The sequence below is a fragment of the Myzus persicae genome, unplaced genomic scaffold (genome assembly GCF_001856785.1).
Source record: "Myzus persicae strain clone G006 unplaced genomic scaffold, MPER_G0061.0, whole genome shotgun sequence".
In the NCBI taxonomy this organism is placed as follows: Eukaryota; Metazoa; Arthropoda; class Insecta; order Hemiptera; family Aphididae; genus Myzus; species Myzus persicae.
Window position 1 is genome coordinate 271,904 of NW_019101546.1, and position 26,818 is coordinate 298,721.

The following is a 26,818-nucleotide window of genomic DNA, read 5'->3' on the forward strand; positions in this document are numbered from 1 at the left end:
ATTGATGACTTACCGGCAAACAATATTTTATTTTGAATATTTTGACTCGGCGTCGGACTAGTGTCGGTGTCGTGGGCGGTGCAAGTGGCACGCGCCCGTTCGTTAACACACAAAACCGTAATAACCTTTCTAATAACAATACAAAATTCCACCAGAGTCCAGAGTAAACACTGACCGCGACCGCCGCCACCGACAACACTACCGTCTACCAGTTACCACCGCTGCAACCATCGCCGTAGGTTCGTCTGTTCGTTCTTTTCGTTCGCTTATTTTTCTTGATTTTTAAAATTTTATCGTCATTTAAACTTTTATCGTGTGCGAACGTGGGAAAGTGCGATTTTCCGACGTCCAAACGCTAGACACAACTACCACTATTAATTAGTAAATAACCGTCAACGTCGTCGGTCGGGAAATTCTCGTTGCCGAAAGAAATATACCCCGTAAGTGGCATTATTGTTTGTGACTTACTTACCTATAACCTACTACCTAAAGTCATTACGTGATCTCGCGAGTCGCGATCCCGTCGACTTTCGTTAACCCTCGTTCTGCGAAACGTTTGAATTTTTATTTTCCTCTCGTTTTTGATTTCAAAATCTGTGTCCGTACTGGCCTCAAAAACATCACTATTGTTTTTGGGGTAGGTCCTTGCACTTGGTGACATCTTTTATTGCATTTCACTGCTCTTCGGGTCCCTTGATGTCTGTGACGCTCTCATCCGATGTCAGTGTTCTTTGTCTGCTACTGAAGTGTGGTTTGTCGACCTGTGACTACACCAGTCCCATGTGAATAACAAACATGGACGTGCCAAATAATTTCAAGCCGTACCTCTGCAAGTTGGACGATAATGATTGTGTTTCGCTCGTGAACATAATCAAGTCATTCAATACACCTGTAAGCGAAGAGCATGCATGGGCTTTGTGCTATCAGTGTGCCAAGTGTTTCAAGAATGCTTTTGAACGTGAACCAAACAGGTGTCGAGTGGTCAAGAATCTAGAAGAAGTCCGTATCCATAAGGATGGATTCATACACCCCAGTACCATCTTGAACACTGAAGAAATAGGTATGGCTTGTGAATCATTTATTTATATTTATTTTTAAATGGAAATAAACTTAGATATTAATGTTGTGGGGTGAACATTTTATTTACCTAAGTAGGTAGGTAGTCCACACTAATTTCTAAGAACTACAAATTCTAATTAGTGTGACTACAGATCACCGTACCTACCTAGTTTTACTTAAGTCTTACCTGGAGTTTTACTCAATTTTTTTGTGTCAATAGGTTGATTTCTGATTTATGTAGGTTTACATCTTGGTTTACACGGAGACTTACTAACTAATTATACATAGGTATTGTTACTGATTTACTAGTTAGGTACTATGTATTTTTTTTATGCGTGAATCGTAGACTAAACAACGATAGTGGAACTATTTTTACAGTGTGGAAGCTCTTCCATAATCTTTATCGTCACTTTAATTTATTGAATATTATAACATATTTATTTAAACATTGTTGTTCAAGGAAATACAGAATATACCCATAGAAAATAGTTATTACTTATTGCCTATAAGTTTATTATAGTGGACAGTTACTGGTAAGTCACCTATCAGGTACATGTAATACCTGTAAAAAAATTTATGTTTATAGGTGGGTACCAAGGTTTATACTTATTTAATAACTATAAAGCATTTGATATAATTATAAATTGCATTAGTTATTAAAACTGTTTTTTTACTAAGTTTATTTAGTGGTAGTGATATCATTTTAGAGTTGACTCAAAGAGTGTAAGTAGTTGGAGTACCTACCTAGTTATCGATTAATGATAATAAACATAGGAAAAATTTTTATTTTGCCTGAATATATATTTGTCTATTTATACAAGTGCTCTACATTTTTATTAAGTCTAGAAAAAAACCATACTGTAAAATGTAAACATTGTTAATTTTGTTTCAGAATACATTTTAAAAGTAATATTAGTTTGGTATGTATTTTACGTAGGTACATAACAATTGACATTGATTTATTTATTATTAGCTTTTATTCTTGTAACAATAAATCTAAATAATTACGTAGGTAGGTGTAGGTACAATGTACATAACATATATTTTGCAATTTATGTATATGAATGAATAGTAAAAACATTTAAAAGATACTAATTACCTAATAGGTATTTATACTTATAATTAGTATCTAGATCTAATTGGTTTTAAACCTAAGTTTTATGTATTTATTAAACATTGATGAAGACCTGAGTAAAGACCTATATTATAGGTACTTATGGGATACCCCTCTTACCACGAGTAATACATGTACCTTAACATTAGGTATATTATAGACGTATCATGTATCCTATCTGCATTAAAATTTTTTCAACCTACAAATATTCTTTTAAAAATACAGTAATAATCTAGTAAAAAATCATGGGCTTCTAAGTTTTTGCTCAACTCAAATTAAAGCCGCCCTTTAGGCAGATGCATACCCTGCACACCTGGTGGCTTTGCATATGTGTATTGGATGGTGAACTCTTTGAAGACTAGACATGTTAACATTGAACACTTATATTAAATAAAAGTCAATATTTATCTTTTCAATACTTATATACTGTCAAAAATGTTCTATAATATTTTCTATATTATGGTTTATGACCCTGTTTAATGTTTATGATCATTCAATCTAGAATGTTAATTTTAATTACATTTTTTATTATTATTGTTATTAATTACTTGGTTGTTATCTACCTTGATCTAACCTATATAAAAATAGCTTGAAAAAAAAGTAATGAAAGTCAGGATAATTGTCATAGGTTGGGGACTTGATGTGGCACATTGGTTGGCTGCAGTCTTCTAAGGTTAAGCCTTAACAAAAAAAAAAATTGTCATATGTAGGTACTATACTCCGCGCTATGAGAGAAGGAACCCGTTTCGCGCATGCAGACTGACGGCAGCTAGCGTTACTAGGCTAGGTAACTAGACGACGATATGTCAAATAAGTGGGGATGCGCGGAGTCTGTTGCAATTTGGTCGGGACACGGGTTCCTTCTCTCGTGGCGCGGAGTATAGGACTGGTACATTTATTTCACTTGATTTTCTTATTACGTACATGTAATTATTGAATGAAAATAGATAGTTACCCCAAATTATTGCCTTTTTGTCAATCAAATTCATCTGCTCATTATTAAATTCAATCATATTCATTTTTATTTATTAAAAAAAAGCTAAACATGGCATAACTAACTCCATTCTGTCATAAAAGTGTAGGCGGGGGTGTAGGTATGTTATAAAAGTCAGATTTGTACCTACATCATTGACCATTGTTAATGACTTAATGTACCTAGTTGTTTAAAGTGTGTGTTAAAATATTCCCTTATTTACATTCAAAAATAAACATAGCTATATATGTAGTATTAAATATTAATAAAACATTGCTAATCATTTAAAAGTTCATACATTTTATCTATTTAGAACTATAGTTCCCAACCATATATCAGAGTGACCATAGCATTTTAAATTCAAAGATTTGGAGCCCTTAAAAAAATCACAATAATATTGCAAACATAATTTTCATATTTTATTAACATTCAATTTTAGTGTAAAATAATAAAGTGAGAAATTACAAATAGGTACCTATAATGATTATTCATACACAATTTTCTTCCTCGATCTATTTTGTTATAGAATCAATTTAGGAAAATATTTTTTTTAGTATTCAAAAAGAATATTTTGAGGAAAATCCTAAATAACATGTGATTTATGGCTTATGCACTATCGCGACCATCTATAAATGCTTCTGCGACCGAAGGTTGGGAACCCCTGATTTAAAACTTAGAATGTATAAATTACTGAGTGTTATATGAAAGTTAAATAATGTTATATATATTATGTAACACAATAAAGCTGTGGTATGTAAATATAAATTAATTTAATTTTTTTTTTTTTTAATTTTTTTATTATTTAATTATTTATACGAGTACCTAATCAGTAATCACTGGAATTTTTGAAGAAATCCTAACCCATGCACAAAAAGTATTTGTTCCACTAAGCGACCTCTGGAAAAAATCCTAGCACTGTGCCTGCTGTAAGGATAGTATATGTTGAGGTTTAATCTTGAAACTAGATTTAACCTTAATTTGTATTATTATTTACTATTTATCTGGATAATACAATATATTTTATGTTGACAGGAAAATTAAATTAGGAAGGTAGGTACTTCATTTTATTTAGGTAGGCATTTTGTGTTTATAGCCCTGTCTGTAGTATGAAGTATTATTTATTATTATATAACATTATATTATTGTTAAAGTTAATAGTACAATATTTGATTGCATCTTAGTACCTATGCCTATATTATTTACTTTTTTCACATTTAAAAATTTGATTCCTATGCTGTGTTAGGTTCCTGAATCATTTATTTTTGATAATTAAATTTAAATGTCTTCATTTTCAAAGTTAGGCTATTCTACAAGTAATATATTTTATTTTAGTCATTAAGTTATTATAATTAATAATGGAGGTAATATATTTAAGTTAAATATACCTTCCCATTTGTTATAAAAATATTTATTGGTTCTTCATTATTCTATTGGTAGATACCAACTTGGCTACCTTGTTCTGAAGTTAATATACGTTTTATTGTAATTGTAATATGAGTACCTAAAAAGAGTAAAATTAGACATACCTACCTCCTCGTAATTATAATCTGGCCCCCTATGTATTGATTCCCCATAAGCTATTTCCAAGGATAATACAAGTATTTCAATTTTATTGAGTATTCACGTTTTCCTAACAAATAAACCTATTATATTTATAAGTCTTAAATAATTCTATATTATTATTCTAACCCGTGTACCACTTAATATCATTACTGCTTAAGATGTCCTAATTTCAGAGTGTCTGTGGGAAAACTATTGTCTTAAGAATAAAATTTTAAATACATACATACAAAAATAGTCTTTGTAGATCCTCATAGTTGATTTATGACCTGCTATAGCGTATTATCCAGGAGCAAAGAGGGGGCTCTTTTTTAATGGGTTGAATATTTTTTACTATATAATTATACATATTTTAATGCGTCCCAAAAAAAATTAGGTATATAATTTTGTAATACAGATATTAAACACTGTTACAAAAATTAAATACCTAATGCTTTTGTATAATTTAGAACAAAAAATAATGTCAATATACATTTTTATGTTTGTTTTAGCTGAATCTCGTGAAAATATTGAGAAACTAAGTAATGAAAATGATAGTAAAACTATCCTTCAACATCATGTAAGTATTAAGTACTTATTTTTAATATGTTATTATGTAGCATGAGCAAACTTATAATTATTTATGGATTAGAGTAATTATAGATTTAAATTAATTGACTATTTAGCATGAAAAATTGTTGACTATCATTTTTTACTAATAGTTGTTACCTATCTAATAAACATTTCTAAAAATTATACTAGTTGGTTTCAATAAAAAAATTTGCGAGTTTCTTTTGGATAATAATTAATGAGTGTGTTTATTTTATTTACTAGCTACAAATATCAAACAATCAAGTCGATTTTAGAAAAATCTGTATTTAATTTGTACATATTAGTCTAATAAATATTTACCTAGTTATAATTTGGTTAAATATTATTTTAACATATTTAATTTTACAATACTCTGTATAATATCTACATTGTTTATTAAATTTGATAGGTATCATTAAAAAATGTATTATCACAAAAATGTTTTGTTGGTTATTAATTTATAAATATCTACATTTTCATTCTGGTATTCTGGGAACTGTATTGTTATACAAATTAACATAATTCTTAACGCATAAGAATGAGTAGGCTATAATTAAAATAATTTCTTTTTTTTTTAAATCAACTAGTATTTGTAGTTTTTTAATAGTTTTTATTTTGTTTTAGAACACATTTCCTTATGCTTTTAATATACTTTCTATTTTTAAATTAAAATAAATTGTCAATTTTATTGGTACTCATCTTGGATAATATGCCTATCATTTAACATTAAAAAGTCCCCTTTTATATTTTATGAATTTGTGCTTTAAATAGTAGGACGTTTCTAATCTCATAATTTCATACTAATTATCTATATTCGTCTATATTTTAAGTTTTTTACTCTTTAAATACATTTTGTTTAAAATAATTTGTATAGTTAAAGCCAGGTAATACATCTAGTTATATTATTAAAAATGTACAAAACACAATCAAATGTTTTTTAATTTGCTAAAAATTATTTTCTGTATCTATATTTATAAACAAGATCAATTTATTTAAAATATACAAATTTATAAACTAAAACATTAAAAAAAATAATTTATAACTTTTATAATACTAATTTATATAGGTGATTGCCAGTCTAGGATACATTGTTTTTCAAGTCCTAGATTTTGGAATCGATGAAGATGAAGAAAGGTCATTAAATCCAGAGTTGGAATCATTAATTAAACGAATGATAGCTTCATGTAAGTAAATAGTAATATGAACTAATACCATACATTTTAATAGTTAACAATAAATAAGTAGAATCATTAAAGTTTAATTGGTAGGTATGAATGCTATTATAGTTTTGATACATAACTAATTTATCATAACATTTATCAGTCTAAAAAAAATCATGGAACTAGTACTATTGTGGAGTAGGTATCTAGTATATCCCGCCATCGAGTAGGTCAGTATGATGGATGTGTTCAATTTGAATGTGGTGATAAATCATTGTATACAAACAACATTTTTGAGTCTGCTCTGTTTTTAAGAATATTATGTTATACATTTATATTGTTGTTAGTGAGATGGTGGCTTAACTAATTTTTGGAAAAAACAAATCATATGGTAAATTTTTCATATAATTTCATATTTATTCTAAGTCATTACTGACATACTGTAGACCTAAAATTAATCTTAAGAGGACGCTACCCATGCATTTGCTGTCTCCGTCTTACACGCGTATGACACAGAACATTTTTGTTCACTAGTTTCAATAGTGTGCAGTTAGTTTTGATATTAGAGTAAATTGACCTATCATCAAAGTTTTAGGTAAGAACCGGGGTAAGAACATTATCTATGCTTAAGCTTTGTTGGGTTTTTGGATATTTTAATTTTCAAGCGAGATATGAGTATTTTTGATTTCTGTTATTTCACATACTCTTATTTTGCTTGAAAATGAAAATATCTAACATCCGCCGACGCTTAAGCATTGATAATATTTTTACCTAAAAGCTTGATAATACCTAATTCACTCTAATAACAAAACTAAACGGCACACTATTCACACAAGTAAACGAAAATTTGCTATGTCGTTAGTTGGTAAGATGGAAACAACAAACACGTGGACAGCATCCTCTTTATACTTTGAAAATTACATTGTGTTGTAATTTACATAATAATATACGTAGTGGCGAAAAGTTACAAGTCCCTAAAAATAATCTTTTTTGAATTACAACAAAATATTTAAATAATGTTCTGTTAAAATTTAAATTTAAAATGCTTGTATAAAAAAAAATTATGCATTTGTATTTTTGAAGTTTTTAGATTTCTATTAGAACTACTTTTATGGTACCTAGTAGTAGAATTTTAAGCTTAAATTCTAAAAATATAAAGTCTTTGAACACTTAAAAAAAAGTTGTGTTTAAGTATTTTTTAGATTTTTTAGTTTTTTAAGAATAATATTTATCATAAACCTTGTATAAATATGTTCAAGCTTTTCTTACAAACAAACAAAAATTGTGTAGTGCATATTAAATAAGAAAAAAAATGCTTAACCCTGATTCTACGACAAAACATGACATTTGAGTTTGTAATAATATGACAAAGACAAAACAATTTATGTATGCAAAATAAATTAATATTTTGAGACTTTTGTTTAATAACATTTGGAAATGATATCACTTCTAAAAATACTAAAACAAATATTGTGAAGGTCATTATTTTATTATTGTTATATAAGTATATAACTATAAATCTAGTGAGTTGTTAATTACAAAATAATTTTTATAAGATTTTTTATTTTTATTTCTTAAGCCAATGTTGATTTTTATTAAAAACAGATTAATTAATTTATGTTATGTCATTTAAGTATAATAATAATTATTTGACACTTTAAACTTATGTAGGTAATCTTCTCATAATTAATTTATTTTAATTGAAGGTATTTAGATAATTAGTGTTTGTTCAATAATTTTTTTTTAAATAGTGTAGTACTTGAAATATTTTCATGCTGTTGTTGTATCATCATTTTTATATTTTAGATGTTTAAATATTAATCTTCAAAATTCTAAAATATATTCAAGTAAGCTACAAACTTTGATGGTCTATCAATAAGGTGATGCATATCATTTTTTTCCCAAATAATCAATAACAATTATTCTGAGTGACTAAAAAAAATAATTAAATGTATACTCAAAAAAAATTTTACATTACTTATAATAATAGTTTCTATGATGAATAAGGTAATTTTTATTGTTAATGATCTGATGAATGTAATCATGGCATTTCAAATGTACAAACTTTCCATTCACTATTATCCATTTCTACTTATTCTAGCAGTTGTTAGAACTGAGTACTGACTGCTTTAAAGAAGTATGTTACAATTGCCACTACTTTCCACAAAAAGTAGTCCATTACAAAGATGATTATTTTTCTTTTCCTTTAAAACATATATTTATCTATATTTTATAGTTTACATAAAACTATCTATTAATAATTATTTTTTTTGTGTGTGATTTAATTAAATTACAGTTCATATAATATATTTATTTACTGAGGTTCTCTATTATGACAAATTCAATTTTCCCTATATGTTTATAGAATAATGTTTGATGGATTGATTAATTCTTGTTGTTTGAGTCTAATCCAAAAGTTGAGTTCTAGAACGTTTTCTGAGTACTAAACAATTTTACCTTTATTCAGTATTCTTATTGGAAACATAATATTTGTAATTTTAGATTATGAACAAACAATTTTTTGATTTTACAATGCTTTTTTTTTCTTTTGTGTGTGTCTATCACCACTTTTTGGGGTATTAAAAATGTTTTTTTTTGCTAGAGAAATAAATCTAGTTGTAATTTGGGGGGGTGGAATAAAAGTAAAAAATTCTTAGTAGTTTTCAAAACCACCGAGAAAAACTAATTTAAAAAAAGTGGGTAAGTGCATGTTGCTCTGCTTTACAGTAGGTTACATGTGGGTCACTGTAATGGATGATGTTAAATTTGAATTCAATGATGTAAAATCACTGTACATAAAAAATGATTCTGACCGAATATAGTCTGTCAGCCTATAATATTACTTAGTATATTTGATGATTTATTTTGTGATTGAAGTCATTTATTTTGCTATTAAGCATTAGTACTACAGTAGGTTAAATTCATTTTTGTCAAAAAATTACATTTGAAAAGTCATTGCCTGTATGAAGTATAATAATATACTTTTAAAAATCTAGTATCCATGAATATTTTTAAAATGACAACAAAATACCAAAAATCGTTATTCTTTGTTTAAATATGTAATTACATCTACAATTTTTTCCACAGAATTAATTACCTACATAAAACCTTTTTAAATTTTTAATCCGCAACTTAAAACTTTTTAAAAATTACAAGAGAATTTGTAAATTTTGAATTTAATAAATATTGTCAAAAATTGAATTTTAAATGATTATTAAAAAAAATCATGCATTCGTAATTTTAATTTTTTAAAGTTCTATTGTAACAATATATTTGGACCCTTGTATTCAATTTTTAATCTGTTTGACCCAACGAACAAAGTTTTATTGGCATTTATAGAAAAAAAAAACTAAAATTATTGAAAGTTGAAAATGTCCATAAACAGCTCAAAACGAGTCAAAATATTTGAAACATTTTTTAAACTATAGGAAATAATAAAATAAACATTTTATGTGAATTTCAAATATCTATACATATCTATTGAATTACAGTAAAATAAGATAATTGTTCAATGCAAATTGAGTTGTAAAAATTTGAATTTCAAACGCTCATAAAAAATTATTTTGGTTTTAAGCTCAACTTTTTTCTTTATTTCCACTAACAACAACTTATGAGGAACCTTGTACCACATTTTTAAGTTTTTTGACTGAGCAAAAAAATTTTAAGCAATATTAATTTAGAAAATACTAATAATAATCGGCAATTTCATTTGCCCATTAATAGTTCAACATATGTCTAAATATTTTGAAAATGTTATGGTGTATATAAAATGCTAATATATACATTCAGTGAAATTTCACGTATCTATGGTTATTTGTTTTAGAGTTATACCTAAAATCAAAACTAATAAGTGCAAAAATTCCCATTTTCTAAAAAAAAATTTTGTTTGTTTTTCCTGCCACTTGAAAATTGCAATGAATTTTGAACTTTGGCCTCCCAAAAGCACCAATTAGATTCATTTTACCACCAGAAAATATATTAAAGTTTAAAATTGAATCATTTTTTCAACTACTAAACATGTACCCAGACACAAATAAAAAATTAGAAAAATAACACAGTATTGTAAAATCAATACATTCATCGCTCTGCTGAGAATCTAAAATAAGAATAATCGATGATCTTTACATATAACAAGTTTTTACAAAATCGATTTACTTATTTTGTTATATGTCAAAATGTAATAACCTTAGTTACTTTAAATTTTCACCAAATGTTAGTTAATGAAACAATTCTACATACATGATGATATTTTAAAAATATTTTGACTTGTTTTGATTTATTTATAAATATTTTTGAATTAAAATTGTTAAGTTTTTTCTTTGTATACCTAAATATTGATAAAAAAAATTTTATTGGATCAAAATGCTTGAAAATTCAATAGGTTAAGTTATGAGGTATCTTTAGAAGTTCCAGAACCAAAATATTTAAAAATATATATTATATATACACAGTTTTTTCACAGATATTTGAAGTTAAAATTAGGACAAAATTTGATATCTTAACCTAAAAGAATGATGTTAGTTATTTTGTTGTAATTAAAAATTATTATTCGTGGGTAGATACTTAATATTTTTAAAGTGTGTAATGTGGATTACTTTATTCTATAAACACAATGGCGTTTTACAAATGCAATTTTTTTTAAATAAAATTAATTCTTATTTTTTTGAGTACTTGACTTTTTGAGTATTAAAAACTTAAGTTGATTTGAGTACTTGAACAATTGTTGAAGTTGAGTCGTTAAGTACTTTTGTAAATGTAAATTAATTAAACTATGATATTTATTGCCTCTGTGCTAATAATAATACTTTTAAATATTGTTGGAAATAAACCTTTTATGAAATATTATCTTCTCTGATAAATTTAATATTTAAATTGTATGCACCATATATTATATTGAGATAGTATTAGCAACTTTTCCAATATAGAGTATTTTATGCGTTGTTTATTATCTTATAGACCTGATTCCTTACTAGGTATACTCAGTCTGATTGTGGCCAAGACTTAAAAATATATATAACTATTTGAATATTTGATTGCAATTAATAATCCCGCTTTGAAAATATTGACATAAATTAACTATTGAAATTGACTATCCATTTTCTATTGGTTTTTTAAGAAACACGGAAACAATTATTTTTTTAATTTAGACTTATGAATAATATATGTATATAAATTGTAATTTCTGATATTGTAAATTTCTAAGTTTCAATTTTTTTTTAAAAATGGTCAGAGGAACTTTAAATGCCTATATATAGCACAATTAGTGTCCAAGTATTTTAAAAATTATTTCATAATATAACCTTGCTGAATAATTATTAATTTCAATTTTTTTAATGTGTTAATTTGATAAATTTTAAATTGGATCAAATATTATTACTGTTGTCAGGTATCTAACAATTATATTGACTATTGGACATATTATGTCTGTTAATCAATTAAATAAATAAATGTCTAGTAAATGTTATTATGAATATTCGGTAAAAATGTTAAGTCTACAGTAATGTTATTTATTTTTGAGGTGTTATGTAAAAATGTACCTATGCTTTTCTGGCTTGATTTACAGGTTCTGGACATTTTTTACTTTTGACTCTCCAAAATATTAACTAAATTCAATTTGTTACCAGAAACCTTAAAGTTTAAAATCAAATTTTTCTGCTACAAAAAGTATCTTTTGACACAAAAAAAAAACAATACATTCATCACTTTATTCAGAATCCAAAAAGTATTGTCACTTGAAGAAGTCAGTTGACACAGTGACACACCCTACAGGTCTTATTTAAATGAATATTATCCATCAATATTTTATTTAGAAATATTTTTCAACTTCTCATGTCGATTGACTCATTTAACATTACCCAATTCCATGTTTTACTTATATTTTTTTTGAACTACTGATACATTTTTATAGGCTCCCTATCTTAATTTGATTTTAATTATTATGTACTTTAATTTTAAGTTGAATATGGTTTGCATGCTCAATCTATGGACCATGGTCAATCAGGAGAAACTGATGATGAAGGAATTGAAAGAGATTCTGCCGAATGTGAAGAAATATCACGAAATAATTTTGCTACTTTTGATGATGTGTTAGAGGTAAATATTATTATATTATTATTATTAAAATTATCATTATATTTTCATCAAAGTTGCTCAGGATTTTGAGACTTGAAAATAATAATTTCCTGATTTTGCGGGTCTTTAGGATTAAAAATAAATATAATTTTAGGAAATCTGTTTTGTTATTATTATTGCTTCATAAAGAATTTACTTTACATAGGTACTTAATAATTATAAAAATAGTAAACAGTTAATATTAATTACTTATGATTCAAGGTTTTCAAGACAAATTATTATATATTTATATATGTAGTAGTTATTAGCTGATTTGTCTGAGTTGATGCAGTTCTATATGTGTAGCTATTATATCATACATATTACTTTTTGAATAATCAATTTTGGATAAATATTGTTACACTTAAATTTCTTCCTTAAAAATCTTTTTTTATATTTATTCATTAATTTGTTAAAGATGTACAAACAATTCTTTATCCCAAACCCATGCTCTTGGATTTTAATATTTTCCAATCTCAGACCAGCTCTATAAAAGTATATCTCAAGCACCTCTATTGTTAATATTTCTTACTTTTATGCATACATTTTTGATAATGTTGAATTGTTATTTTAGGAATGCAGTAGACATATAGGTGTGTCAGGATTGGGTTCTGAAACTCATTATAAAGCAGTATGCAGAGCATTAGTGGCAGAGGCTTTAGAGCTTTCGTCATTTTTAGATAAATTATCTGATGGAACTGTCAGTTTAAGACACAGAAATTCTACTTCAGCTGAATTAAGTACATTGGATTACAGTGATTGGGTAAGCTCTCAAGTGTTTAATGAATATTCATTATTGTAGATTTTTATAAATCAACTAATGGTCATCCTAAAACTATAATTTTATTAGCTTATGTTAAATAATAGAGCGTTGATCCTTAATATATGTGTTCACATAATTAAGTTTAATTGTCAATTATATCTACTGTATTATGGCTTTAGGAAGTGAATTTATAAGTTTGTATTATTTATATTTATTATGGCATCAAAACTAACACAGTTGTTGTGTTACTTTTTGTTAGCCCAACCGCAGAAAGTGGAGTATTTTACAAGTATGTTTAGATTATAGTACAACAAATTACATTTTATTATAGCTCAAAATAATAACTTTGATTTATAAGTTATACAGGTTCAAATATTTTTATGAGAAATGTTGTAGTTTATTACATTTGAACTTAGTTGAAATATTATACTTTTATATTATGATACAAATTTCAATAGTTTTTTTAACATATTTTGTAAATTAAATAATAATATAAAAATAAATTGTTTTATCACAGTTTTTACCATACATAATATGTAGGTATTTTGTATGTTTACGAATCAAAGTAATATTTATAAAAAAAATTTGTAGGCACGTTTATGGATACAATTAATACGGGAATTACGACGTGGTGTGCAATTAAAAAAAGTTGATCAAAGATCTCGTACTGGAGATGAATTTGTTGAATATGCATTAACCCCCTATGAAATGTTAATGGATGACATAAGGTCCAGAAGATATACTTTAAAGAGAGTAACTCCTCCAGAAATTCCTGCCAGAATTCAAAGAGATGCTCATGATGCAATACTTGAATTTATTAGATCAAGGCCTCCATTAAAAAGCGTGAGTAAATTTTAATTATTTTTATAGATTACTAAATAAGATAATATAGGTAATCAACAACATATTTGACATTTTATTGCATTATGATGAAGTAATTGGCACTGGTTTAATGTGTGATCTGTCGATAAATTGATTTTGTGTGTTTATATCATTTTCAATTTTTAATTAGGTGTGTCCAAAACTTATGAACATTTACTTAGACATATAATACACAAAGAAACAATACTGTAAAGTGTGTGTGTGTGTTTTTTTTTAATGAAAAAAGGCAATATTTGTTAGGCAATAATAATATCAATATTATGTACAGATAAAAGATTTGTACAAAAATAAAAACATTGCAATATGTAGTAGAAAACTTGAAGAGGTATTAATATTGGAAAAGATATTTAAATGTAGGTAACAAACAATACATTTCATTAAAATGTTCTAAAAATGAATGCTAAATGTTTTGTTAAATTTGTGTAGCAAATAATTTGCTTTCATTTACTGATTTAAATTGTATAGTACCCTATCACCCTGAAATTATGAAGCTTATGTTGTTTATTATATGTTATACAGGCCTACAGTTTTGGTAGATCGCATGTTAGACATGTGTCAAGTATTTTTTTCCATCAAATATTGTTAAAATAGTTTAAAATTAATTTCCATAATGTTGTATATAAATCAATACTCAACAATATCAGTACAATTTATATTTGTAAAGCTTTGTGTACATTTTTACAACACTATTGTATTTATATCTGTGTTTGGTGACCTTTTAACAGATATTTAAAGGTATTTTTTCAATCTTTTTATTTGGAAGCTATAACAATAACATTCCTAAAATTAATCAATGTCAATATGGTTGTTTTAAAATTATTTATTGTTCTAAGAAAAAGTTAACTAAATTATCAATTATATATTATAATTACAATATTTCGCATACTATATTGTGAAATATTTCATTGGAAGAAAAATAAAAAATAAAATTGTACGTACGTTTTGTTTCTTTTAAGTGTATATTAATACATAAGAATATAACAAATAATAATTGATCAATTTATATTTTAGTTTAATTAAAACTCTTGATAAGCTCAATGTTTAAAATGTTTTATCCTTTTGATAAACCTAACACAACTTCATTATACTTCTATTTACAAGTAATGTTTATTATTTTATTTACAATTTTTCAATCTACTTTGTTATATGAATAATAATTTTAAGTTGTTGGTTGTTATATTACTTACTTGAGTATAAATGCTTATTTCAGGCTGCAGCAAGAAAACTAGCTCCTCGTCGACAAGATAAACTATCACCGAGAGAACATCTATTAGAGTGTATAAAAAGTGGAAACGTCAAGTTGCGTTCTACTTCATTAACCAGTAAGCTCATTGAATTTTAAAATTAATGCAATACATTTTTGTTATTTTTTAACATAATTTATCATACTGTTATTTATTAGTACATGTATTATTCAGTAGTGTTCTATATGTGTTAAGTTTTAATTAACAATTATGTTTATTTAGAAAGCCCTTTCCGTAATATAAAATCATCAAGATCAATGTCGAGTCCTCCAAACCGTAACAATAAATCAAAAAGTAATTTATTTTAATTGTTCAATAATTTAATGATTCTAAGCAAATACACTTAATTATTATATCTGACTAGTTCACTATGACGATTCATCAATGAACAATTCAGAAGACGAATATATGCCAAACCAATCCATAAAAAGTATGCTTGATCCAAACAAGGAGCGCAAGCTTATAAAAGTGGATTTTTCTGCATTAGCACGTTTAGTGGTATGTTATTATAATAACATTATTTTGTTGGAATTTGTTGATTGTGTATGTTTTTCACATTCAATTTTCAGAGTTCTGATTCTGAAGACGATTTTGATGACGATGAAGAAGATAACAAATTTAAGACTTCTACAGTGGAAAAAACTGAAGAATCCACATATTTGGGCGTGTCCACTCAAGGTAGTGATTCCCAACCAAACAATTGTGATTTGCACTTTCGGTTAAAAACGTTGTCACCAACCCAATCCTGTGTGATATTTTAAATAATCTATCTTGCCTTAAGTTCTTGTAACATTCCTAGTTCTTTTATGTTAATTAAATTTTTTGTTTTTGTTTTTTTTATTTCATCATTTTTATGTTTATGTTAAAACCATTTAACCTTTGTGATTTTGTGTTGTGGTTTTCACTGTACCACCCAGTCATATTTTCAACATTATAAGAAATTTTAAACTACTTAATTCTTTAAATTAAAAATTTTCAATCAGTCTGAATAATAAATAATATTATAATTCCAAATAAGAAAAAAAATATTGTTACAATTTAAATCTTAAATAATTGTTCATGCATATCTTAAAAAATATTTATAATTGTTGTATTATATTTTGTACATAAATATGAGGTGATTGATATATGAAATTAAGGATTATTTTTTTTCTATTAAATACTATCCACATTCATAATTTAGACTGCACCACAATCAACACTTTTGCTTCATCTCTCTTGGTAATTTATGTTTATGATTTTTTTTTGTTATGTTTTTGTAAATATTTTATTTAGGTACAGAATTTTATTTTGTAGAATTTAACATAAAGTTGAAACTTAAAAGACCAGCTGTTATATATATTCTTAACAGAATAGTATAAAATTATGTGTACAAAATTCAGGTGAGTTTAATTGAAATTTGTCATTTTGGGTTAAATTCTACTTGATCATACATCATAAGTCTTAAGATTTTTTTCCTATGCTTGCTACAATAACATTTAACTTTAATACTAATGCTTCTTTTGCATTCTCAATATATTGTTATTAATGTATATAAAAATCCTTGGAATAATAACAAGTAACCAAGTCTTTGTTATAACTCTAAAAATAAATAAAAATAATTTATGTAATTGTAACAAATTAGTTTTTTTATTCATGTTACGATTGTTATCATTGTGAAAAAATATCTGCATATCATTAACAATAAATAATAACCTAAATGTTTTAAATGTTGTACAAATTCTATTATAGAATTTTATTATATTCTATTGTGTTCAAACAATTAAATTTTACAATATGAATTATTTCTATGATTCACGTTTTAATTAATTTGATTAAATGTAAACCGCTTACTTAACAGTTAATGTTGAATGTAATAATACTTACCTAACGTTTAAAATAGGAACAAGCAAAACTAATTAAGCAATTGAATATTGAATTAAATATTTGATATTTTGTTGTTTGCAACATAATATATTATAATTAAAATGTACTATTATTTGATATTGATATGGTTGGTTGTAGGAAGAGAAGAAAAACATGGACCTACAGACACAAAATCCAATAAAAATATCCATGCGATAAGAAAACAGCAACGAAGACATACAATTGCTGATCAATCATCTCTGTCTTATATAAAACCAATGGGTGGATTGTGGAAGCAATCTCGCAGACAATCTATGTACAAAAATACTTTACCTACTGTAAGTCATTCTCCTTTTTATGCCTTTAATGTTTTAACTCAACGGCTGTAGATGACAAGTTATTTTACAACAACATGCATGTTGATAAATTATTTTCATATTCTATATTTTTCAACTTATTTATCGTATTACTTTTAAATTGGTATTTTCAAATGAGTTAAATGTTTTTTTTTAGTTAATTAAGTATATTAAATTGTTCAAATAAATATGTTTAATAAACATTGTTTATAGAGTGATTGTTTGACCTTGACTCTGCAAGAGCTCATACATATTCGTAGTGTGCTTACTAAAGCAGAAATTGAAAGTTTACCAGTTGAAGGAAATTTCAAAGAAGATGTTGAAAATCGAAAAGTACATATTTATTTTATTCAGAAAGATTTGAAATGATTTTATACATTTTTTCTTTGTTATAGGTTTGCTTCTTATGTATGAAAACCAGATTTGGCATTTTTGGACCTTGGGGACAGGAATGCAAAATGTGCCAACGCACAGTGTGTTCAAAATGTTGTACCAAAGTAATATATTTAAAATAAAATTATTCAGAATCTTTGACTTCACTGTACAATTAATATTTGTTATTATATAGATGCGCATGCCAACCGATCATTTGTCCCAAATCCCAGTTGTAGCACTCAGTCCAAATGTAGCAATATCTGAACAAAATCCTTGGTGGTCAAAGAGCAGTTGGGGCAGTGCTCCATCTAGTCCTCAAAAAACAGTTGGCTGTCCTAATAACAGTATGTCTGCAAGTTACCATGGTTCGTCTACAGTCACACAAAACATCACTCGGTAATGACCTCTTACTTAAACCCATTATTGCCGAGAATAAACTAATTTTGATATTTTTTGTAAATGCTTGATATTTCAGCACCAAATATAGTGCACAAATGGCTGTCTGCCTGGACTGTAAGACAATGGTACTGCAAGAAATCAAAACCTCTAGAGTGAATCGTTCAAATTTACTTCGCCATTTAACACTTGACTTGTCATCTGTTTATTAGTCAATTGCACATTGATATGTATTCCTTTCATATTCACTTAACATTCCATTGTTGATTGATTGCTTAATATTATTTGAAATTGTAGTATTAATTTACTTAGTGTATATTTACTATAACTCTTGATAATTGTATTGAACGCCTAATTCAATGACTAAAAGTCATTTCTATTTGATAGTTGTATTTAATTAATTGAAATTAAATTAATAAACACCATTGTAGCACAAATGAAACACATATTGTATAATTTTTAATTGTATTGTAAAAATTTAATTGTTCATGTATAATTCATATATTTTTGTCTTTTAGAATTAGTAATTATTTTGATTATTGTTGCAATTTATTTTTTGGTATTGATACTGCAGTTGTCTGGATTGCTGGAATCTCAGTAGATTTGTTTCTGATTGTTTAGTTATTCATCTTAAATGTTAATTACTGTAATTGTAAATGAAATAATCGATGTTGAAATTTAAAATTTTAAACTTATTATGTATTGCAATATATTTTTTGACAGTTGAGTTGTTTTATTTTGAAATTGATTAGAAAATATTATGGATCACTTCAATCAAATGTTTTCTAATGAGATTGTACGGAAAACAAAGTTTCATAATACACTAACTCTTAAACTGTATTTTAGGGGTTTAAAATTGTTCTAAATCATAGCTAACATACAAATTACACAATATGTAAACTATGAGGATTAATTATTGTGTGAGAAAATATCATTGACTTCCAAAATTAAATCTTTTAGCAACGGTTAGTGACTAATCTGAAAACATAATTATGGCCGGCTCGACTTATATGTACTGAGAATTTTTATTTTCATTTTTTTTATTAGAGCCCTCAGTATGCATTATTAAAGCTTGACAATTATGTAATTAACTTAACTAAACAAGCAATATACAAGGTATTCTAGTAAGTAGAATAACCAAATATACAAAAATAATGTACTAATACCAATTACAAATTAAGGTCTGAAAAATATAATATATAACGTAATTATTAAAATAAGATAATATATCATGTCATGTACTAAGTATTAGATTGGTCACTTATAAATAAAAAATGGTATAAATGAATCCCTTTAAATTTTAATTAAACTAAAATATATTAGGATGTTGGCAATAAAATATCTTATTGGGTTGATAATTATTTTCCTAGGCAATCAATGTTAAAACAGATTTATAATGTATACAAATTGTATATCGAACCTCATTTTTTTTTATTCATGTTTGGAACCTTACTACACGGGGGTTAACTGAATTTACCTGGTTTGCCTCCATACAGTATCCTTTTAAAAATAATGAAAAATACAGAAATTACGACACACATAAGAGACTACATACTCTAGCAAATGCTAGCGCATAAGAGTTGAGTCCTGAGCTTTTGTGGGCGTACAGTGTTACAGATTGTATTTTATTTTTTACCCCGAGTGTTTTTTAAAGTGTCTAGACTGCCCAGCATCTGCCTCCTTAGACTTAGTGTACTTCCTTTTCTTAGGTCCGGCCTGAGCACACTACACTGCTCTAAGGTTCTCCATATTATATTAACCAACCTATCAATGTGAATTGGAAATAAATTGGACACAGGAAGTAGTCATAAAAAATGTCATTCATTAAAAAGGAACTAGTTTTAATAGTTATTATTTATTAATACATATTTTATGTTAGTCCAATTTAACAATAATTACCACCGAAATACAATCAACATTTAACTCTCATTATTAACATTATATTAATATTAAGCTCTATAAGTTGGGTGTTCATGGTTTTAAAAAAAACAGCTGCTGAACAAAAGTATAAAATCAACTTTGTTTGTTATGACTTATGAGTAATCAAACACAGTACTCAAAATGTGTAGACATAACAAATGTTGTTGACATTGGATGCCAACTAAATTCTAAATACATTAGATTAAAAAACACGTCTTGTAAAACTGCAGAGAATTCATGTTATTGTAATAATTCAACGCTTTCTTTCAACTTTTTGAGCTTTTTTCTTCTTAGCATCTTTCTTTTCTTGTACCAATTGTTTTTGTTTTTCTCTGTAAAGTGTAATTTCAATTGTAATTAACATAGTTGTTTGTGGTGATGATAATCATTTTTTTTTTATAAATATTAAATATATAATCTGTGCCCTAGGGCACAAAATGAATATGTGTTAGAAAACAACACGATAAAAAAAAATGTGAGGGAAGAAGCCATTCAGTGATGGCACTGTTCATACATAAATAATAAATATCATATTGTATATAATATATTATTTATATAGAGATATATTTTCTTTATGATAACCATAAAAATAAAAATATCAACTCTTTCAAAATCTTTTATAGACTCATGTTATTTTCATATAATAAAAGGCATGACTAGAATTTCGCATCTTTATCGTAATGATTAATGAAATATGAATCACAATTTTACCTGTCTTCTTTATCTTTTTCTTTTTTACGTAAACTCTGTTCTTTAGCTCTTTCTCTCTGTTCTTTTTTTAAAGCTAATACAGAACTAACATTGGTATTATGTTCTATGTCTAAATCATCACATTCTTCTTCCTCTGAATTTGCTTCTTTCTAAAACAAACAAATTAATGTTAACACATTTATGCAATAGGTCTGAATACATTGTTGATACAATAGTTGTGTAGAAGGTTCAGATATTTAGGTTAGAATAACCTGAAAGACAATGCTAATATTCTCGGACAAAACATACTCTCCTTATAAGCTCTTAAAAATAAGATCAAGACGTGCTTTAATATTTATATATTTTTTCTTGGAATAAAAATACAAATTTATTCTTATATATTCTTAATATATTATTTTTTATTCTTATTGTGACATATTTTTGAAAAATGTACAAAAAATTATAAAAAAAAATTGATAATAATTATAAAAGTAGAACACAAATTCACTGCATCATAGCAGGAAAAATATGGGAAATGTAGGTCTCAAAATTAAAATATATACGTAAGTAATTTTTCCCACAGTTAACAAAATATTCCAAGAAGTGCAAAAAGACACCAATCACTCACTAACCAGAACATAGTCCTTAGTCATGACATACCTGAGCATATTGGTTTAAAATATTTTTTCTAATTTTAACTAAATCAGAATCTTCCTCGTTTGAATTTAGTTTATTGGGAGCTGTCACAACAGTCCTTATATTTGTTTCTAGCATTTTAACCAAGGTCTCTTCGGTGTCTTCTATGGGTGTTTTGATTTCGTTAGCATCACTGTCATCTTGTGTGTCATACATGTCAATTATTTCCATGCATTGAGATTTCACTTCATTCTCGCTCTGTGAAATAGTGAAAATAACATTAGCTTTGTATGATTTAAATGTTTTTACAGATTTAGAATGAGGTTTTTGTTTCGTTTCAAGTCACAATGCTTATCGGCCATCTTCCAATATGCGGTCTACTAAATAAAATATACGGTTTGCATATAAAAATACAGTATGCAGTCTACAATATTTATAATGACATATTATACAGTTTATATAATTAATAGCTACCTATAGGTACAATGGTATTTAGATTGCAAATATAGGTAGGTACTATGGAATTCTCTTACTGGCATTTCAAAAAGATGATTTAAATCTACTATAGTAGGTACCTATTAGGAACTCGGAGTAACTCCCCATAAAACAAGTCACACAAAACTAGACCAACTAAACTGTTGTTACTTTTATTGATTTTATAACATTAGCACTGGGACTAGGGAGGTATAAAGTTAAAAATATGTATTAAGTAAATTAAAATAACAGTATAATTATCATAATGATGTGGTTGTACCAGCTGCAGACCTAGAGTTAGACACAAGACATTGGTAGATTGCCATACACATAATATATTTTATAATTGGGTAGTAGGTACAGAAAACTGTGATAGACTGAAAATTGGTCGATAGCCTGGAAAAATCATAATAAGTCGCTTACCAACACTTCTCCGAGAATTGCCTCCAGTGCACTGATCTTTTCGCATCGATCTTCTTCACCGTCCAACACGCTTTCGATGTAGTTCAAATAGATTTCCTCGTCCAGCGCGAATTGTTTGAGCTTCGACGACAGCCATGCCGTCTTCGTGCACTGGGCTGTCATGTCTTAAGGTCCAAATAACCGCGTGTCAAAAAGGTGCCTGCTAGTCTGTCGGACGAAACCGTGTTGCCGGTCCTTCGAAAATTCGGAAGTGACCGATTTTTGCGAGATTCGATACACACAAACCGGGTCCGAACCGAGCAGATCCACAGGACGGCGATTAAGGATCCACGTATAGTTAATACCTATTACATTAATTTAATGTCTTCGGGCCCGCGAAGTTTTTGACAATTTGACGGAAACGTTGCCACTATCACGGTTCAAACTTCAAACGTTATCACAATAATATATTACTATCACAACACGATGAGATAACGCCATGGATTATGTAGAATTCAACCCTGGTGGCTGGTAATTGGTAGGGGCTGTGGATTGTGGTATGGTTGAGTGATTCCACCGTAATGTGGAATGCGTAGCAGCAAAAATAAGTTGTATAAAAAAAAAACCTCTTAAAGAGCAATCATATTTTGTAAAAGTAGTCAGTAGCTGTGCATGACGAGCCACTCATGTTATAGGAAACGCGGAATTGCCATTAATATAAGAGGACATCGCACAAACGTTCCAAGTACCTAACACAATATCTAAGTAGGTACCTATACAGAATTCCAAATTTACGTTAACCACAAGAAGTTTGTTCTTCGGTCTTAGGTCACATAGTATATTATTATGATCTAAGGCTGCAGAAGCTTTATTTATAACTAACAGCTTTAAGCCGGTTTGCATGAACAATTTTTTTTACCTAGGTAAATACTTAACGAATCAATAGTGAGCGAATGGTCCCTTAAACATGATTTCATGGCCCATGATTGATCCAATACATTGTATTGAACCATTACCTAAATTAATAAATAATTGTTCATGTAACCTGACATTAATATTAGAGTAGAATTGTTGATATTTTATAAAAAAAATTAAGGTAAAAATGTTAGGTATCCGAAGTTTTTTTTTATTTGTACAATATCTATTTTGATCTTTAAGCAATGAATGCAAGTGTAAAATATTTAAGGTTATACGTACTAGGTAGGTAAGTATGTTATACGGTACGGGGTACCTTATTTTCTACGATGAAGCATGTTGCACTTGACGTCTTGATTCAACAAATGCATATCGGTAACAATAAGGGTTAGACAATTTTTTATTATTATTATTTATTTACCATTTTTATTATATTACGCTACGACGCTCGACGGTCTAGCGGTGCCATTATAATTTTTGCATTATAATTAAACCAGTTGTGTAACTTCAATTTAAAAATTTGATTTAAAAATATCTTGCATAAATAAAATGTGTTTATTCTATCTGAAACCAATTACAACATCAGCGAACCTGAATGGTTGTACGCCTGTACGTACTTGCTAGAACGAAACTAGAAAGATAATACTATAAAATTATTTATGGATAAATATATTATAATAAATAATAATATTTTGTGTGGGTTGTGTATGTTTTTTTATCACGAATAATGAACTAAAATAATTATATTATTAGCAGCTAACCTACAAACATTACATTTAAAATTAAAGTTTAATATTATAGCCTATACATAATATTTAATTTATTTAAAATTATTTTAATATTATAATTTTGTTTTTATGGTTACATAATTATTAATGATTACACGGCGTTGTAGTTAGACTATAAACACAACTATGTACTAGTAATGCCGTTTACTCGTAATTACCAAAATACTGAAATACCTGCAAGTATTAATATTATTAAAAGGATTTTTTTAAATACACCGAAGTAAGGTGTGTTATAATAATATAAAGTTATATCAAGTATAATAAAAAACTTAAAATTTGAGTATGGTGCTAATTTTGAATGATAAATAATTGCAAATATTTTAATATAGGTACTTCATTGTACTACTATTTACTGATATAAATTATACAGGACTACAAAAATATTTTTTACGTTTCAATAGTATACATTAATTATGTTCATACTCTATAGAGCATAAGAGTACAGACCAAATAGAGAAACAAGGTACACTAGGACTAGGTACAGCTATAAAAATTATTTTGAAAATGTTTTTTAACTTCATTATTTGCCTACATGAAACCACTTCAAAATAAATAATGGATTTTAAATCGGTGTAACTATGTAAATATCTCCTAGTGAACCCACTATTCTCAATCAATACTCATTAAATCAAAGTTCGTTTTTATTATTACTATTAAAATATTTTAAAGATTCCAGCGTACAACAAAATATTGTTTTAATAAATATTATAACAAATAAAAAAATAATAATCATTATATTAATAACAATATACTGGTAATATTTTATGTATTTTATAAGAAAATGTATTTTATGAAAGTTATAAGAATCAACTGATAGAATTTTTTTAACTGGATATTTTTGTGTCGAAATTATATTATGTTATTTACTATATTTTAGTATTCGCTCACTAGCCACTATTCATATTTTATGTAGACGAATTTGGACGTAAAGTCGATGTATAATGTTCACGTTAGACTGTTAGAGGAACTGAAAAAGATAATATTGTCGGAGTAAATATATTGAAAATTGAAATTTATTAAATGGAATAGGATCATTAAGGTATCAGTAGTTGATACTTAATAATGCTCCAATATAAAATATCTCTCAAAAACAATAATGATTAAAAAGTAAAGTAACTTAATAATATGCTGGTGTTAAATTCTATACCTGAGTAAAAATCTTACATGTTTATATTAATTTAAATTTTGAAGTTTGCGATTCGGCATTAGTTTTTTGATCAAGCTTACCCATTTTTGTAAGTATAATTACAGTAAAGACACAAATTAAATTATTTGATTACAATTGTATATCTTTGATGTTAAGTTAATGTTTATAAATTATAAATTATAATGAATGTAAATTATATACCAAAAAGTTATTAATATTTGATAATTTTATTGATTTAAGGTGTAATTTATTGAGTTACTCGAATTCAATGGCATAAGTATGTGTGTGTGTACTATGTACCCTTATACTTATGCACCTATAATATAATAAATTGTCATTGATACCTATGTGCGAAGTACCTATAATTACTATTTAAGTCTGGAATCCGTTATTTTATACCTATTTGGATCTTTTCCGTTATCTGCTACGTATTTTGTCAAAAAAAGGTCTCCTATTATTATTTGGGTGTTTCAGATTTTGAGATTATCTATTTAATATAAAATACCAAAACTCAAGACTTATTAGTTATAACTTTTACACACCAATTATGTTAACCATTTAAAAAAATTAATTTTTTACTTTAAAAAAAAAAATACGTTCGCTTATCAAAATAATTATGATTATTATAATTTTATTATTTATTAGTGCAAGAATGCAAGAGTGATTTTGATTGCACATTGCACAACACATCGTTTTTACGACGTTTATTAAATCAATAAATCGATTAGTGCTGCACTGATGTATTTAATGATGGACTATGACCATTTAAAAAAACTTACATATTATTATGTAATGTACTTAATGACAAGAGACAAAAACATACGTAATCCGTCTCTGTTGCCTCTGCAACAAGCTTGAAAAATGACAAAATGGTTATAAGTAGAGCTAGGATTTTGGTGACTTTTGCATTTTTCTTCCCTAAGTGTTATACAATTCCAACCAAAAACTAGATTTGTTTCGTAGTATAACAATTTAAAATATGTAATTTTTATTTTGCATTCTTTGCATTTTATTGAATTTTTAAGGTCATTTTGGGTATTTAAGTTAATTTTTGTTTATTTTAAGCTTTTTTAATATGTTTTATTTAGGTAATCCCAATTAATACCTACAGGCAATTACCTACTCCAGTCCATTGAAATTAAAAAAGTAATATAATTAATTGTCGATTTATCCGATAAGATTAAATATCGAACGAACCCATAACTATTTAGGTATACAATAGTAGCTTTAGTAGTGAATTCGACACGTACCTATGTGGTTCTACCGATCTTTACTGTACAAAATGCCAAAAATTAAGTCAACAGTAGATAGCCGTTTACTTAGTTTTGTGTGCGAGTTTGGTGCCGATTTTTGTAAAGTTTTTTAATGTTGCAGTTGCCTCCAAAAATAAATTTACAATTCAACAACACATCAGTCGAGATAAGCATGCTCTTGGAAT

General features: G+C 26.9%; 2 protein-coding genes across 3 annotated transcripts; one reads left to right on the top strand and one right to left on the bottom strand.

Moving 5' to 3' along the window:
* Positions 1-176: 176 nt before the first annotated feature.
* On the top strand, positions 177-19,135 carry LOC111029475 (protein spire). Of its 2 annotated transcripts, XM_022308480.1 has the most exons (16): positions 177-1,060; positions 5,198-5,265; positions 6,343-6,460; positions 12,393-12,529; positions 13,122-13,310; positions 13,570-13,599; positions 13,902-14,153; positions 15,403-15,514; positions 15,659-15,730; positions 15,801-15,934; positions 16,006-16,114; positions 17,441-17,619; positions 17,851-17,970; positions 18,033-18,134; positions 18,206-18,408; positions 18,488-19,135. In XM_022308480.1, exons 1-16 carry the CDS (start codon positions 796-798, stop codon positions 18,618-18,620), a joined length of 2,223 nt encoding a protein of 740 aa, XP_022164172.1. In that variant the 5' UTR covers positions 177-795; the 3' UTR covers positions 18,621-19,135. The 2 variants fall into 2 exon arrangements, with proteins under 2 accessions (XP_022164172.1, XP_022164173.1); XM_022308481.1 differs by lacking the exon at positions 13,570-13,599 and having other exon boundaries at positions 18,488-18,620.
* Positions 19,136-20,246: 1,111 nt separating this feature from the next.
* On the bottom strand, positions 20,247-22,957 carry LOC111029476 (coiled-coil domain-containing protein 43). The gene is made up of 4 exons (XM_022308482.1): positions 22,552-22,957; positions 21,679-21,912; positions 21,040-21,188; positions 20,247-20,660 (listed from the first exon to the last, which is right to left on the bottom strand). The coding sequence occupies exons 1-4, from the start codon at positions 22,711-22,713 to the stop codon at positions 20,582-20,584; spliced, it is 624 nt and encodes a 207-aa protein (XP_022164174.1). The 5' UTR covers positions 22,714-22,957; the 3' UTR covers positions 20,247-20,581.
* Between the last annotated feature and the right edge of the window lie 3,861 nt (positions 22,958-26,818).